Source organism: Parasteatoda tepidariorum, chromosome 12 (genome assembly GCF_982258835.1).
Source record: "Parasteatoda tepidariorum strain Cologne lab strain chromosome 12, Ptep-v5.0, whole genome shotgun sequence".
NCBI lineage: Eukaryota > Metazoa > Arthropoda > Arachnida > Araneae > Theridiidae > Parasteatoda > Parasteatoda tepidariorum.
The window spans coordinates 15,241,978-15,259,688 of NC_141766.1; the positions used below are offsets into that span (position 1 = coordinate 15,241,978).

The 17,711-nt window shown below is 27.1% G+C and overlaps 1 protein-coding gene across 2 annotated transcripts in view; it reads left to right on the top strand.

Annotated features, from left to right (window-relative positions):
• Nucleotides 1–17,711, top strand: part of LOC107438122 (nuclear factor related to kappa-B-binding protein) — a 90,255-nt gene that overhangs the window by 17,435 nt on the left and 55,109 nt on the right. For both annotated transcript variants that reach the window (XM_043041956.2, XM_071188124.2), the window contains exons 5-10: nt 96–163; nt 1,402–1,529; nt 6,192–6,375; nt 7,160–7,270; nt 15,063–15,166; nt 16,618–16,705. In XM_043041956.2, coding sequence (XP_042897890.1) covers nt 96–163; nt 1,402–1,529; nt 6,192–6,375; nt 7,160–7,270; nt 15,063–15,166; nt 16,618–16,705 — 683 coding nt within the window. The remainder of the gene's footprint in view (nt 1–95; nt 164–1,401; nt 1,530–6,191; nt 6,376–7,159; nt 7,271–15,062; nt 15,167–16,617; nt 16,706–17,711) is intronic.

Here is a 17,711-nt window from a genome sequence, read left to right on the forward strand (position 1 = left end):
ACTTAGCAGCTATGGTGCTGCTTTTAAATTTGTTTAATATTTTATTTATTTTAATAATATATACATTTGTTAAATATAAATGTTTTGATTTTTAGGAAGCTTTTCAATGGAGACAATTTCAGATTTGGAAGTCCTTTCAAATTATTTTTTCAGAAACTAAGAGGTATGATACACATAAAAAGGTATTTAAATAAATATATATAGGCATGCCTTACGAATCATGACTATTATAGTAAAGAAATTCTGTTTGTTTAAAAGTATTCATCAGCATGCATTTATAGTTTAATTACTTAAGTAATTAAAGTAATTACGTAAGTATAAGTAAAGCATATATCCTTAAGGATATATGTTTTTCTTCATTTGGATGTAAGTGCATAAATTTAAAGGTATGAAAGCTGTGTTTTAGATATTTTTTCTTAATTTACGTAAATTGATAATTTTTTATACGTCCTATTAAAATATTTACCTCTTTCTTAAACAAATTATTTATTTTATTTTCAAATTTTTTACATAAAATTATCGAACTATTAAGCCTCATTCATCAAGCTTGAGGAGATACTTTAAAATATTCTGTATTTTAAAAAGCATAATTCAAAAGCAATATCACATTACAGAACAGCTTTGAGCTATAGCTTGAGTATTCATAGTCAAAGCCTCATTTTTTTTAGATTGTGTGTGACTACCCTTTTCTAATTTTTGGGGTAAAACTTTATGTCCTTGCTAAAAGATTTTTTTTGATAAGAAAGCTACTTTTTTATGTCTTTGATTTTAATTTAATGAATGCTTATTTCTAATGACCTAACATGACTTGACTCTTGAACTGATCCAATCAAAAGTTGTGAGTAAAAATTTATTCAGGATCTTTTGTTTTTCTATCCTGTTTATATATTGGCAGGTTTATGTAATAAAAGATGTAAAAATATTAGTGTGCACCTACAATGGTTGTAAATTGATAAAAAAGAGCAACTAAATTAATCAATGTCATATGCACAGCTTCTTGCATGGTACAAAATCAAACCCTTCTTGGACAGGTTAATTACTGGGGAGGAAAAGTGGATTACCTATGAAAACATATGAGGAAAAACGCGTAATGTGAGCCTGGATAATCGGCCCCCTCCGAAGAAAAATAAAACATCTAAAATATAGCTATTTTTTTAAATTTAATATTAAAGTAGGAATATAATTCAGCTGTATTGATTCATTTGTTTTTTCAGCTCAAAATATTAATGTAAAAACTTGGAAAACATATGAAATGTTATCTTCTTTTTTTTCAATAAGTCATTACAAAGCAAAGACAATAGAGATTTAATGTACTGTATTATAAAATTTATAATTTAGTTTCATCGATTTTTCACAGAATTGACTGAAAAAATTTATAGCTGTTTGTCTTTTTGCCTTTAGATGGATTTTTATCTTCTGAAGTTGTGGAGATTACTAATGCATTAAAAGAAGCAAATTATAGAGAATATAGAAGTCAGCAAAAGCAGTATTCTTATAAGTTACTTCATGATGTATTACTTTCCCGGCAGGTTAGTTCTTTCAAGTAACTACAAAATTTTTGCAAAATGTAGTATTTTTCTTTAGCATTTCAAAGGAAACATATAATTTTGCAAACAAACTGTACATTACAAGATTTTAGTCTAATATACTGGATAAAAAGATCAGAACGCTGATACCCTACTTCTAGCATTATTTTCAGCAGATAAAACAAAACAAGCAGTATACTGTTTTATTGAGGTCATCAAACTCCTCTTGCCAAATTGAAGGAAAATTCCTATGTTTGAGTGCCTTAACCTGAAATAAAAGCTTTAATTTTTACCACACACACACACACACATATGTATGTATATAGTATTGCTGAAAAATTAGTTGTATTTAAAAACATTGAAATATTTTAATTATTTTACAAATTACTATAAAGAAAAATTTTTTTTTGAAAAAATATTGCTAAGCTGGCAAAATTTTTACCTAGATGAAATTTACAATTTTGCATATTTTTATGGTTCAAAACTAAGCAATGAGGAAGTCACTTTTAATATATTAAAAAGAGTTACAAGTGCAAAATTTGATTTTCTACACACTGAATTTTCACTTCATTTTTGTAATCAGCGTATAACTGTAAAATCCCATGACCAGAATTGTCAGGACTTCAGAAAGTCTGGAAAATGGATTTTTCCAGATAATAGGCCTTTAAGGTAAACAAGCATCAAAACATACGCTATTCAATAAAATAAAAAATGACAAATAGACAACTCTATAAGTCAATTTCATACAACGTTTTCTTATAACTTGAATGACCTTTAATTAACTAAAGAATGCATATTGTGTGAAGAAATAGAATTGCAGATAATCTGTTAAAAATCACATTAGCAAACCAGCCTCGAATTCCAAAAGTTAATACAAAGCTGACTAATTGATTTAAGCTGACTAATATAATGTAAACAAGGGACAGAATCCAGTAGATTTTTTTAATGAGAGCATTTGAAACCTGAAGGGAAACAAAACATGTCTGTTCTTTTTAAACACCATTAACATTCAGCTTCATTATTATTTATAGTTCATCTTTTTACCAAAGATTTTTTTTAAACTGCTTTTCTCCATACATGGGAACGTTAATTTTAAAAAGTAATGAGTAAAAGTACAAGTACTTATGGTAAAAGTAACAAGTAAATAGTAAAAAGTTTTGATCTAAAAAAGTGACAGGTAATAAGTACAAGCAACAATTTTAAATTGCATTTCAAGGAAATCGAAATTTTAAAATAACGTTAAATTTCATTAAACAAGTGTAAGAAAAGATATAACTTTAAAATATATTAAATTTTTATTAAAACGTGTAAAACTTTAAAATGTATGAAAATTTTACAAACTTCATTGAAATAATAAATGCTGAAAATATCCAGAAGTCAAAATTCCCTGTTCGTATATAAAATTATTATTCTTTATACTGTCAAATGTTTAGAAATTTTGTTTTCATTATCAGAATTTCTTGTAATAAAATAATTGTAGAAGTAATTTGATAAATCTTGCAATATTTGCTTAAACAAGTAAACAAATTTAAAAAAATTTATTCGTATACACAGGTAACTTAAACCATTAAATTAAAAATCATAATTAGTTTTTAATCATAATTAGTATGTAATTTTACAATTCTAAATAATGAAGATTTTTTTATTTGATAAATAGAACTTTAAAAAATACTGTTTTTTGTTGTCTTAAATTGTCAAATACTATTTTAATAAATCTACTATTTTAACAACAATTTTAATAAATCTGTTCAAATCTATTAAACCAAAGGTTTTTAGTACGAAGTTCAGTTTTTTCATATTATTTCAACTTAAAAGTAAAAAAAATTATAGTACTTTAAACTAAATATAGTATATGGAATTGAAAAAAAAAATTGGTTTTACTGTTTTAATATTTTATGAAACAAATCTTTAAATTGTTTACAGCATTAAGAAAAAAAAATTTTTAATGAATAAATTTTTACCAATTATCATCACAAAAAAAATGAAAACTAATTAACAAATAAACAAATTCCCATTTAAAATTTAAAAAAATTAACATTTAAAAATTAGAAATGTAATTTTTTAGGTTTTAAGGAAGGAGGGCAACGAATGTTTTTTTGATCCCTCCGTTGATGCTATACCATGGTAGTAACAAATTTTAGCATATCTGATGAATGTAAACAATTTGAGTATAATTCAATGCATTTATTTAAATATTTAGAAAATAATTATCGAGTCATTGTTGCTTTTCAGGATCAGATAAAAAATTAAAATCCTTTTTTTATTTTCAAAATGTAAATATAGGAACATCTTTAAATGCACATCTTTCATCTGTTTTTATTTTTCAGAACAGAAGGGGGAGTATTCAATCTTAAATTGTTGGTTTAAATTAGTTGTCAAGCGAGGCAGAGGCGTCACCTTTTTTTAAGTAATTATTGGAGGACACCAAATGACCTTTGAACCTTCAGTTCAGATTTCTCATTGAAATTGCTATTTTTTCCAGCCAGTTAAGGGGTTTCATATTCCCTTCTCCCAGTTACACGGTTGTTTTTAAAAGGCTTTGTAATAAGGAGATGAAGAAGTTTGGTGGCCTTGACTTGTAGCATAGGGTGTTCGAAGAGAAAATAGAGATTTGTCTTGAGATTTTTTTTGAAAGAGAAAATTTTAAAAAAAAAATCAAAAAAGTATTGATTTTTTCAAAATTTTCGTTATAAATATTTGTACCTTTTCCCCAAAAAATGACGAAAAAACAAGTAAAAGTATTAAATTAAAAAAGTAAAAATGCGCACTTTTTACCTTCGTTACAAGTAAAAGTATTGCCATGTATGCTTTTGTCTTTTTCAACAACTTTTTTAGTGCATATTGAAATAGGATAAATGTTTAGCTAGCTGTTGCAGCAAGAAGAAACAAAAATTTTAATTTTTGAACTAATATTTTTTAACCATTGAAAAAAAAAATTTTTTTTCTTTGAAAAAGGAAAAAGAGATTCATTTTGATTGCTAAAAAGTGTCCAGAAAATTGACTTTTCGAGTAAACAGGCTTCTGCATATCAGACTTTGTACTGTATGTGATGGCTATAGTTGTTTAAAACTTAATCTAACAGTTATGAAGGATTATCTGAAACTAACATAGTTATGAAAATGAGGGGTTATTTCTAATGACAAGAAAGCCTTAAAGCTTTATTTGTGGTTTCCTATCAATATTCTTCAAAGTTAATTCATAAAAAAAGTCTGACTAAACTTCCAGAATTTTCATGATTATTACTTATTAAAATTTTTTAATTTTTGGCATAGTTTACCCATGTAGTTAGGTTGATTAGTAATGTAACACCATATTGTAATAAATGTGGTTTAAAAATAATTTGCCATACCAATGTACAACAGCATAAAATGTCTTGATCAATTATGAACACTTAATTTGAAAAATTTCAGAAATTTTATAATTATAAGTAATTATTTCTATCAGTAAATGATAAAACCAAAGTTCTTATACTATTTAGAATTATGTCATGTTTTTACATCATGTATAATGTATGTGGTAGTTAAATAACAATGATAGTTAAATTTCAATAACATTTAAAGGCATCAATTTTTTTTAGATGTTTTATGAATATCTTTAATTTATTTAAATATAGTGGTGGTCAAATTCTTTTTGAATGAAATATTAACACATAATTTTTACTACTACTTCAAATATTTGAGAAAAAACCTTAGTTTAAAAGCTAGAGGGTTGGTTTGCAATTTTTATCTCTGATAAATATGACAATTTGTTTATATTTAAATTGTAATAGATAAAATTTGACCTCATGAAGATCTTTTTTTTTCATATTTTTTAGTATGCAATATTTTCTAGTATATGCAGCACTTTAATTTATTTCTTTTTACAGGCCACTTATAAAAAAAAGTTTGCAAAAGATGTAACTTAATTTCGCAAATAAATGTGTTTGACAGCCACAACATCAGGGTTTTTGTGAAATTTTGGAGCTTTAATCTCTTTAAGCTCTATGTATAAATATTTCATCAATATACCACTTTTTATTGATTTAGTGATTGTCTAATTTGATATAAATGTTGACGTTTAAGATAAAAACAAATTTCATTCATATATATATGTATATATATATAAATGCTACCAAAAACCTCTTCATCCTCCTCCTTATAAAATTATCATCTCAGAATCTACACTAGAATAATATATGATGCAGGAGGTTCAACAGTAATACTTACTTAGGATAAACGTAACTTCAAAGAAATTAGATGCTGGAAAAAAGTATGAAATTAGATAAAATATTCTAAAAATTGTGGAAAGTTTTTTATTACATAAAAAAGAATTATCTGGCTGTAAACAAATTTCTCATAATTTATTATAACAAGATATTAGGTAATATTAACGAAATTTTCTAAAACCAGCCATTGAAATAGTCTTGGTTATCTAGATTGAGAATGTCGCTTGCTTAAGCAAGTTAATCTTTTCATTATTTCACACTTTTGAGCTTGAAGACCTATCAAAGCTATCACCTAAAGATCAGTGTATATTAAACAGTTATTCATACTTAAGGAAATTTGTTGTGAGTATTTTGTTCATATGTGTTTTAAATTTTTTCTTCCTTATACATTGTCATTTCTTTGTAAAGTATTGTTTGATGTATTTAGATTTAAAAAAATTATCTATTTTGGTATTTGTCAGAAACTGGTTGAAGCTTCCTATGCTTTACCTCCTGAGAATTCAGTTAAAATGCAACAGTATTTTACGAAGCCAAAGGATGCTACTTTATCTGAAAAGACAAGATTAAGATATTTTTCTATGCTGCAAGATCTACGAGAAGAAATTGGAGAAGTTGATACTTCTTCAGATGATGAAAATTATCCAGGTTTGAAGAAAGTTTAAATTTTTTAAGTAAATGACTGATTACGCTTACATTTATTAACAGAAATAGTGTTAATAAAAAAGATAATAAAAATTTCATCCAGGGATAAATGGGAGACAGATTTTCAAAAAGACATTGAATGTTTTATAATTTTCAAAAACACTGGTTATTAAATAAATTAAAAAAAAGTAAATTAAATATATTATAATAGTAAGTTTGAAGTTCTTATTAATGTATGCAAATAATTATTTTTTTCTTAAGAATTTTCTCTTGTTTTAAGCTCAGTGGTGTGTTGTTAAGTATAGCAAGCTATTTCCCTTCCTTTATACTGTTTAGTATCTATTGCTTTATAAAATCATTTAGTACAAAAAGTAAAGAAAAAATTATACTTTTAAGCAAGTTTATTATAATGAAAACATTCTGCCCATTCCTGACTTGAAAATTCCTCTCAATATTTTCGTATGAACTATTATGAAAATCCAAAATGGCTTACTGCTATAAAAAATTAGTCCTGTATCCAAAATTGTCCTGACTTCGACAAGCCTAGAAAATAGATTTTTATAGGTCAGTAAGGTAAACAACAAAAGCTTTTGATACGAATGAAAAAAGATTTTTTTTCTTATAATTTTTTTATTGAAGCTTTAATATTCCATAAAAATTGAAGACACAACTATTAAAATATATATAAAGCGTGTAAAATAAATAAAATATCTACAATGTTTGCCTATAAATCTAAAATTCAAATGAATTCTTAATTGCTCATTAGACTTAATTTTTTTTTAAATAGAAAGTTGCCCTCCTAAAGTTCCTAAGAAGTATAAAAAGCATTTCAATCATGAAGTTAGCACTGGTGCTAGTATTTGTATGCCAACAACATCTGACACATCAAATTATTCAGGTAAACTATTTTCATTGGATAATTTTTGAATTTTTTTTTTCGTTTGATAACTTTTGTATATGTTGCTAGCAATGAATTAGAAGAGAGCAAGATTTTACAAAAGTTAAAAATTTTTGGATCCGGCAGTGATTGTTTAGAAGTCAGTATTTTATGAATTGAAAAGTTGCATAACTGCCTTTTTCTTTTGTGAATTACTTGAAGACAGTTATTATTTTTAAATAAATATTATTTAAAATAAATTTATTAGAACTTCTTTTGCTTTTTAACGTGTTTAATTTAGGGTGACTGGACAAACCAATTAAAAATTTAAATTAGGAATTGACTATAATCAGCATCATGTGATCAATCCACAATTGCTGGAACATATACTTGGCCATTACTTTGGCAGCAATTTTCATACAAATATATATTGCAATTTATTAAAAAAAATATTGAATTAAGCCTAATGAGGAAAAGTGGAACTATTATTTAAAGTGCTTGGATGTTAGTAGAGCCTATATTTACTTAGAAGGACTTAATTTAATATGACTTAGTTAAGAAAACTATCTTGCATAACTACAACTGAATATGTAATAAATCTCTAGCAACAAAATATAAAAACTTGTTCTTATAATTTTTTTCAATGTTGTTTTTTTACCAGATTTCTTTATTTACTTTTTTTATGAAAAAAAAATATGAATCTTAATTTCTGCACTCAAGTTTACAAACTGAGGGAAAAAATTCTAAGACCTAATTCAGTTTTAATGAAATCACTAAAAATGGAATGCAGATAGTTTTGATAGATGTAATTAACTCTAAATAATCTGAAAATATTTCAAGTTTATTTCAGCATAATAATATTTATTATTATTTAAAAAATTTATAATTAAGCTTAATATCAATTATAATTTTATATATAAATTAATTGTAAATATGACAACAATATATTATTGATTTTTGTTGCCATTTGCATGGTATCGGATGTAGTAAGTAAAATTGCCGTGCTGCTCATATGGTGCCATTGGCTTTGTTAAAGAGTTAAATTATATGAAAGCATTGTTTTGAGTACTATAATAATATATAAACTTAATTTATTAAATATATATTAGAGTTCAATTACGTTTTCAAGCTACATAAATAATGTCATTTCATGGAAACTGATAATTTGTCATAAATGAACTAGTTTGATTTAATTATAACTTAAATCACTGTTACCAGCGTAGATATTTTAAAAATGCAAAATTAGTATTATACTTAAAGTTAAACATTTGTAATGGAAATTTTATAAATAAGAACAATAATTATAATTTCATATAAATAAAAAAGTATTCTTAACGTTTTAGGAGCCCCAATGTTTTATAAAGAACAGATACTTCACTTTCTCATTATAACTAAAGGCACATTAGTATGTTCTTAAAGCAAGTTGAATGTATTTCAGTTCATGCTCTTAAAATAAGTCGAATGCATTTCAATTTATGTATCAAGTTAATTTATCATCAAGGACAATTATTTTGTATTAGAAGCAAAACCTTGATCTAGTTCAATAAATTTTGTTAAAACCAATTAAAAAAGTGAGTTTCTTCTATTGAGTCTACCCAAAAAATTTCAACTGTAGTTTGCAAAAGTTGCCTGGCCCCACTTTGGTGAACCTTAGTAATGAGTGCAATTATATCAGCGCTTGCATTATATTGAAATTGTTTTTTTTTCTTTTCTGAAAGGTAAATATTTGGATTGTCACACTGGGTATATGTATATTTGGCAATTATTATACTATTTTCAAGCTCCCTACTTTTGAAAAAAAGTCCTTACCGTATTTTTCGGCGAAAGCGCCGCTTCGTCGCAAGCGCCGCACCTCAATAAAAATGAAATTTTTTAAAAAAAAGGTTGTAGTAAGCGCCGCAATGGTGCTAAGCCGCGCATATCAGCATCCATTTAGAAGAGACCTTTAAATTACCATTTAGAGTATCTGTATAATAAAAAATTAAATTTTTTTATGCATTTCATGAAGTAAAGTTTTAATTTCTAAATTATAATAAAAAATTTCTTTTTCAGCAAAAAAAAGCAACAAAAAAAGTTTTCTCTTTCAGCAAAAAAAAAAAAAAAAGAAAACAAAACTATATAAACTAAAGTTGTTCTTACCAGTTGGCACCGCACCAAAAAACAGAAGAACAGCAAAAAAATATTTATATGTTCAGTAGCTGAATTAAGGCTGAACTGATTACAGAAATCCGTAAAACAATGTAATAAGAAAAATAAAATAAAAATTTATTAAAAGAAAGATTTTAAAATTTATTACCGTTAAGAATTTGAGGAAAAACTAATACATAATAACGAAACAGCTAATAATAATAAAATAACTAATAATAACAAGAATAAGAAATAACTAAGCAGGCCCCAAAAAAATTCTGAAGGAATGAGCGAAGGGGAAATAAGTTTCACTTTCACAATCTTTGAGGGTGGAATTTTAGTGGGTAGAATGATGCCCTCTCCTTCAATGGAAATAACCCAATGTGACTCAACTTAGAAAGAGAGAAGAAAATGTTTAAAAGAAAGGTGTACCCCACCTCCTCCACGTGTCATTTCTATTGGAGCTGTTTAGGAGGAATCAATCAGTTATATTTTAAAGGGGTTGGGGAAAAGAAAAGGGTGTGGGACCCCTAATCTAGCATTCCAAAATTCAGCACTTAATCTGATCTAATCTTTTTCGTTTTTTTTTAAAGAAATTTATACTGATAAGACAAAAAAACTCAGCTATTTTCTTTTGAATTTTATTCTGTTGAAGTAACTTACTTTATTTTATCTTTTAAAAATAAAAAAGAAGCTTGAAGAAAAAAAAAAATAAATCTGTATCAAAGGAAACATCTGTTTCTAAAGCAGTTTAAAATAAAGTGAGAAGTAAAAACACCTGCATTTCCAATGAACAAAATAAAGAAATGGAAGTTGGAAAAAACTGATCAATCAATCTTGACAGCTGTGCTTGTGCTTTACTGATTTGCCCCCAAATTTCCCTCCTCTCTTTGACCATAAATTGGCCACACCCAGTTGACATTGAAACTACCATGTGGACAATAAAATGAATTTATTCCTTTTGCGGTTTTTTATTTGATTCATTAAATTTTTTTTATTTTGCCGCTTTTTATTTTTTCTTGTTAATTGCTGCTTGCTTGTTTTTTTTTATCGTTATTAGTTTTTAGCTTGTTTTTTGTTGTTATTCATTGTTAGTTTCTTAGCATTAGTTGTTAAAATTTTTTTTTTTTGTAGTTCCCTGCTATCTTTTTTTTTTCTTGCGAGGTAAGCGTCTTTTGTTAAAACAAAATGTTATCTAAAAGAAAAAACGAGAACTATGATCTCGCTCCAAAGAAGAAACGATTATTTCTTCTTCATAGGATTCTGATTATTTCTTCTTCATTATATATTACAGTGTAACGTCCCATATCCGGACGTCCCTTTCCCGGAAGGGTCGATTTCCCGGACACTTTTTAACAATCAAAATAAACAAACATCTCTCCATCTTCCCCTTTCCAAAAAAAAAATAAAAAAATCTTTTGACAAATTTTTTCTTTTTCTAGTTTGCACTGAACCTCTGACTTATGCATCGAACCCATAAATCACCAGAAAGGGGAAATGAAGATCTACCAAGACCATTGAGTGACCGTTAGTGACACTCCTCCCTTGGAATGTAGGAAAAAGAGGGAGATTTGTTTTCAAAACACCGTAACTGAGTCCCCCCCGCTTTTCCCATGCAGGTGGCTAGTAAAAGAGGCATTTCCTGGAACCTTTTTATTGAAAGAAGAAATACTGTGGAAAAGGGTAAACGGGGCAAGCGTTAAGGTGGAGGGGGAGTCAGAATGAAAAATTTGAATAGGTCTAAAATGATACACGTCCTTGAGAAACAAAACATTCGTTCTTCCCCATTACATGTAATATTTAGGAGACGGGGGGAAAAATGGGGTAACATTCTCTTTTGAGCAGATTCTTTCAGTCATAAAAGAAAAAATAAAGAGAACCCGATCAGCGTGTCCCGCCTTTATGCTTGATTGATAGCCAATGATTGGAGAGAAAACAATAATTTGTTACTTCCCCACCCTCAACTTAAATGATCTCCTCTTTACACTTATTTTCTTTCACAAATAAGGAGGAAAAGAATTTTTCTCCTCCATCTACCCACCTTAATGAATGACGGGAATTTCCCTTTCTTGCTTGAATCATTCTAGTTAAAAATGGCGGATTATTATTTTCATATGTCAATTTTTTTAGTTTTCTATATTTTAAGCAATAATATTTTTTTTCTAATATTTCATATTTTATTGATTAGATATTCTAATACTAAAACATTATTCCCCTTAAAAATAATGTTTATTTATTTTTTGCTTCTTAGATTTAGATCATTTTAAGCTTTGTTCCAGAATTTCCCCTTCCTGCTTGAATCATTCTAGTTCAAAATGGCGGATTAATATTTTCGTAACTGTTAAATTTTTTTCGTTTTCCATATTTTCAGCAATAATATTTTTTTTTCTAATATTTTATATTTGATTGATTAGATATTTTAATGCTAAAACATTATTCCCCTTAAAAATAGTGTTTATTTATTTTTTGCTTCTTAGATTCAGATCGTTTATTAAATCATTTTAAGCTTTGTTTACCTCAGGGGTGTATTATCCGGAAAAATCTATTATACGGACTTCTGGAAGTCCCACCGATTCCGGATACGCGACTTTACACTGTATATAGATTATTATTTTGATTAGCAAAATTTCTCTTAAGATGGGCCAGTTTTAAATTCACCCCATCATAATCTACGATCGAAACTTGACTAAATTTATTGGTTTTTCTGAAATTAACAGTGGAATTGAATTATAGTCATATTTGGGGGCCATATTGGAATTTCCGAAAGAGATCCGAAGTTCGGCACTTCGTCAGTCCCGTGAACGTCGTATTTAGGGTCCTATTCTTCATTTTCTGTTCACTTAAATTACAATTGCCAAGGCGCTAAATAGATTTCTATCTTGCGATTTTTCCTTAAGCTGGGGGTGGATGCAAGATGCATACCTTTTAAATTTTCTCCTTATGAGATGTTTTTTTAAAATTATTATTTCGTTTATTTATTTTCTTACAGGCTGCTGCCGAAAGTTTGCTAAGAATTGGCGATGTTCTGCAGTAGATCGTGATACGGGCGAATATTTCGTCAACTTCGTTATAAATTTTTTTTAATAGTCTTTCTCTCAGAAAATTATTTAATCTTAAATAACTTTCCTTGACAAATTTTTTTGCTGCAAAAAAATATTTCGTCGGAAGCGCCGCTGCATCGAAAGCGCCGCATGTAGGAAAAAAAACTTTTTTTTCGATAGCGCCGCGACTCTTCCGCCGAAAAATACGGTACTTTATTCCAAGAAATTGTTAAACTTATGTTATTTATTAATTAATTTCTGCTTTGTTAAAAGAGTGAGAACCCTGTTAGAGTAAGCTTTTATTTATAAATAAATTTAATTGGTTTCAAAGTGGCTGCTTTTTAGAGGCACACACACTTATTGAAATTTTCAGTAACAGACCATAAGTCTTCTACCTTTAATCTATCCCACTCCTGTGTAAACGATTGCTTTAGAAAGTCCAATCTTTTATGTGCAAGGATTGTGTACAGAGCAAACAAGCGATTTCTTACTGTCATTTTCCTTGCTTTATTTTCCTTGTGTTATTAAAAATATGAACACACAAATTAAAAATAAGTTATTCAACTTCTATTCTATCCGGCACGGCTATAACTTTGTCCAAGTTTCTTTGCCACATCCTGTATTCATCAACTAGACAATAGTAAACTTTTCCTTTAGTTGATCATTTGTTTCCTTAGAAATTTTAGTTCTGTTAGTTTTTCTACTCCCTAATCTATTCTAATACAATATCTTAATCAGGGTTGCCACTCCTCAGGGAGAACAGGGAAAACCTGGAAAATACAGGGAATTTAAAAATCACCTAAAATAACAGGGAAAATGCAGGGAATTTTGATTTTTTTCTTTACAAACTGAGAAAATACAGGGAATTTTGTTTTTACTTTTGTCTTTTAAAAAATGGTGACCACTCAAAGCCTAATCTATGGGATATTTAACCATGATATTTCAGCTATAATAAACTATTTCAGTTACTATAGCATTATTTAAGTATGTTCAGCTGTTTTTCCAGCAATTAAAACTAATAAATATAGTTAGCCCAATATAGCTTACACAAGAGTGCAGTAATTGTTGTTTCTTCTTAACATATTGTGTATAATATGTACAGGGAAAACACAGGGAACTTTTTCTCCAGATTTGAGTGGCAACCCTGTTAATTGCAATCTCTTAGTTGAAAGATAACTATTAATGTCTTACAACTTTCATAGGTAGTTGGCTACCTTTTTCAATAGAACAAATTCATTCCTAAATGAGGATTTTTATACTTTAAACTAATGAAGGTATTAAAAAAAAATAACCCATAACATTAAAGTTTAATAATGCTTGCTGGTGAGAATAGAATGACTATTTAAATAAGAAAAATTGTCCATATATACTGCAGTAAAAACATATTCTGTCCAATAAAATTTGAAATTCTGTTTAAACTAAAGCTCTTGTTTTATATTCTTTTTTTTATATCTTTCTGCAGAAACCATCTTTACTATTTCAGGGTGGAACCACATTTACACTGTAATGGATCCCCACAACTTAACATAATATTCAATGAAAAAAGTATATAACTAGAATAAAGATGAACTAACATAAACTAGAATAAAGATGGAATTTATTACTAAATCTCTATTTCCCTCTTGTAACAGAATTATTTTTAAACATATAATTTTGTTTTTGTTTTTTCAAATGTATTGCTTTTCTATAGTCAAGTTTACTCTCCTTAATTGCTTTTCTGTTTTTCTTCAGTTAGTAGTTCTCATAATTTATAGTTCACAGTACTTGTTTTAAAGATTTCCTGTGTTCTGGATTCAGGGTCCTATACTGTACTAATGGAAAAAATGCCAGTTTAAAATCATGTAAAGATGTACAAAAACACTGTGATAGTGACCCTATCGTTTTTGATAAATCTTATTTTAACTTTAATTCTAAAAGTGTAAGAAAATCAAGGACTTGGAAGTATCAAACTTTTCATTTTCATTTTTTTAAAAATGTTGGTGAAACTTTTAAAAACTTTTGAAGGTGATGAGTGAATGAATTCTCTGAATGATGAAGCAAATGGTTGAATGGCCAATTGTGAAATAACTTGATCAAAGTGTTTCTACAAGAATTACGACAATTGTTTGCCATAATAATTTTTTTGTAGTGCTCCAAACCAAAAATAGTATTAATTTTGAAAGTTTTTTGGTCATGGTTTCCAGAATACTGAGAAAACCTGGAATCTCCAGAGTAATTTCCTAGAATCTCCAATAAGTAAGTATTTGTGCAGCAAAAATATGCAAACAAATCTAGATTATGATCTATCTTAGAATTTTTGATACTTATGTAAATAAATAGTAGAATTCAAAGTAAATAATTCCATGATCTTTTATAATTATCTCTTACAAACATTTCATTGTTCTATAGTTAAAATTTAACTTATGTTAAATTAATTCCTAGATTTACATGTCGAAAGAAAAAAGTATTTTCTTATGAATAATTGCTGTGGAAAGTTTGTTCAATGAAAATGTTGTCTTTGAAAATCTGAGATTTTTTTCTTCTGAATAGATATGATAATATGATAGATAATTAAGAATGCCTGTTTTTGAGCTTTGAAATGGATACCAATGTATGTTGCAAATTGTCTGATTGTGTATTTTCTGAAAATTTATCCAATTTTTTAGGCAATGGTAATTTTTTTCATACTAATGGTGATGCAATGGAAGTGTCTGAAGATAGATATCGTGAAATGCTGCAAAACCATAAAGAAAAAGCAGTCTTGGAGCCAGTGAGTATTTTGTTAAAATTATTGTCAAAGCTGTAACTAAAAGATGAAATAAGGGTTCATATGGGTTTCAAAAAGTCCTGTGGAATTTCATAATTAAACTGTTTAAAACTGTTTTTAAGCCCTTAAAAACAACTTGGTTTTTATTTTTAGTTCTTAATTTTATCTTGCAAACTTTCAGGCTAATAAAATATTCTTATTTTTGGTATCCTACAGACATTCCTATTTTTATCCTTTTACATCATAATTTTAGCATTCATGTTTTTGCACCTTATGCATTTACTTACAAAATCTCTTTTAATTTAAACTTATGCTACAAAATACAATTATACATTTTCCGAAAAGAAAGGATGAAAATTACATTTGTGAATAGTTTTTTTCCTTCCTATTTATTATTGTGGGGTGTTATAAAAACACAAATAAGTTGTGCATCAATGTATGTACTACAATTATTTATTATTGCCAATTAGAATACTGATAAGTTTCGTTTCGTTTAATAACTTAATCTTTAAATGTTAACTAGATGTTTTATTTACCAAGTATCTCACAGCTCTTTTAAAAAATTTTTGTCTACTCGGGAAAGTACTATTTCATATCATAGCGTAGACACTTTCCACAAAAGAGTTTTTGTTTGTTTTATTAGGTGGTCATCTTACAAAAAATTTATATCTGCATTAAATATTACCTCTTTCCAAATTTGATTTATTTCAGCGTTCAAAATACAAGATAGGCATGTGGTCAGGTTATGAGGATTGAGCAAAAAATTCTAATCATCTACTTTTGACTGTTTTTTATTTATAAAGGAAAATGCATTTGGATAATTGAGAATCAGATTAGTGCAATTTAATTAATATACCATTTAGTTAATCTGTCATATCATGCTGCCGGAAAACCAGCTAACTTTCTGAACATTATAATTAAATTTTTATTCTTTGTGCAGTTTTTGATCTTTACTGTTAGTTACTGTTTCATATTGAAGAAAATTATTCTTATCAAATAATGAATGATATTGCCATGGGAAAACTATGAACTAAATTATTTAAAAACTTAGCAGTTCAAACACATTTAACTTAAATTTTGAATTAAAAAAGCACCTTTCACTGACTCTGGTTTATGAAAGAAACAGGATTAAAGTTCTACGTAATTAACTTAAAATTGTTCTTGGTTCATTTTAATTGATGGTTCTTATTTTAGAGCAAAATTTGTATTGAAAGCAACTATTTAGAATATATATATTTTTTTATTTCTATAGGGCATGCAATTGTATTGAAATGATCCTATTCTTTTCTTTTGACAGGAGTTCGAAAATAAATAAAATTCATAATTTATTTATATTAAAATTTATTGATTTGTATCCAAAATTATTACTATAATTTTAATTTCTGAAATTTATGTTAATATCTTATTATAATATAAAATTTTAACCGAAAAATTTTTGTTTTCTATAATTATAGAAACGCCCAGAACTTTCTACATCTTTCATTGACATAAAAAGTGTTAGTTCTAGGTGCAACTTCCCTAAACGAGCTTCAGTTAAATCAAGTAAGATTTTCTTAGTCTATTAAAATACTATCTTGTCGTCATTGAAATATTTTCTGAAATAAGTAACATAATTAATTGATTTAAATGCTTTTATCATTTTTTACTTTTCATGTCTATAAATTGAAATTGAATTTCTAAGTTATGAAAAATACATGTTATTATTAGTGTACCCAAAATCAAAATATTTTATCTTAGAAATCCTGATGTTAAAACTGATATTGTCTGAGTCTAAGGTATAAAGAGTAAAATTAAAAAATATAATGGCTGTTTTATATTAATCTATTTTACTAATGGAAATAAAGACATTTCTGTTTGAATGCTTTGAATTCAAATATAATAGTTTAAAGTTTTAAATCATACTATCTTGTAAAGAATCAATTAAACTTCAAAATAAACAAAAAAAAATTTAAAAAAATTTTTCTTTTTTAAATTTAATTGTTAATTTTTTCATTTCGATGAAAATTATTTAGAAATCAATGAATAATTTTTTATTATTGCATATTCTTATGGATTCAAACAATGTAAATGCTCTGTATTTCTAAAAAAACTATCTTTTCTTCATACTGATTGAAATTTTATGTTTGTATCATATTCAACATACAGATTTCTATATCTTATCTCTCTCTCTCTATATATATATAAAAGCGCAAGTCTGTCGGGATTTATGTTAGCCAATTAATCGAGAGCAGGAACACAAATTTTAATCCTGTTTTTCTCAGCAGTTTTCGAAGAGTGGTTTGTAAACAATTATCTCTTTCTAGTGTTAAGTGGTCTGGTAAAATATCAAAAATTCGCAATTTTATCGATAAAAACCATTGTTATAGATTAAAACATGCACGGTCACTGTAACATTTTTGCCAAATATTAAAAAAAAATAACTGATCAAAATCACTAGAAAAAATTTAATATCCTTAAAACTCACTAAATTCAGGTTGAATTTAAGTGCAGAAGTGAAGCATACTAGAAACAAATATGCATGCTAATGTAAGTTATTGAAAATTGAAGA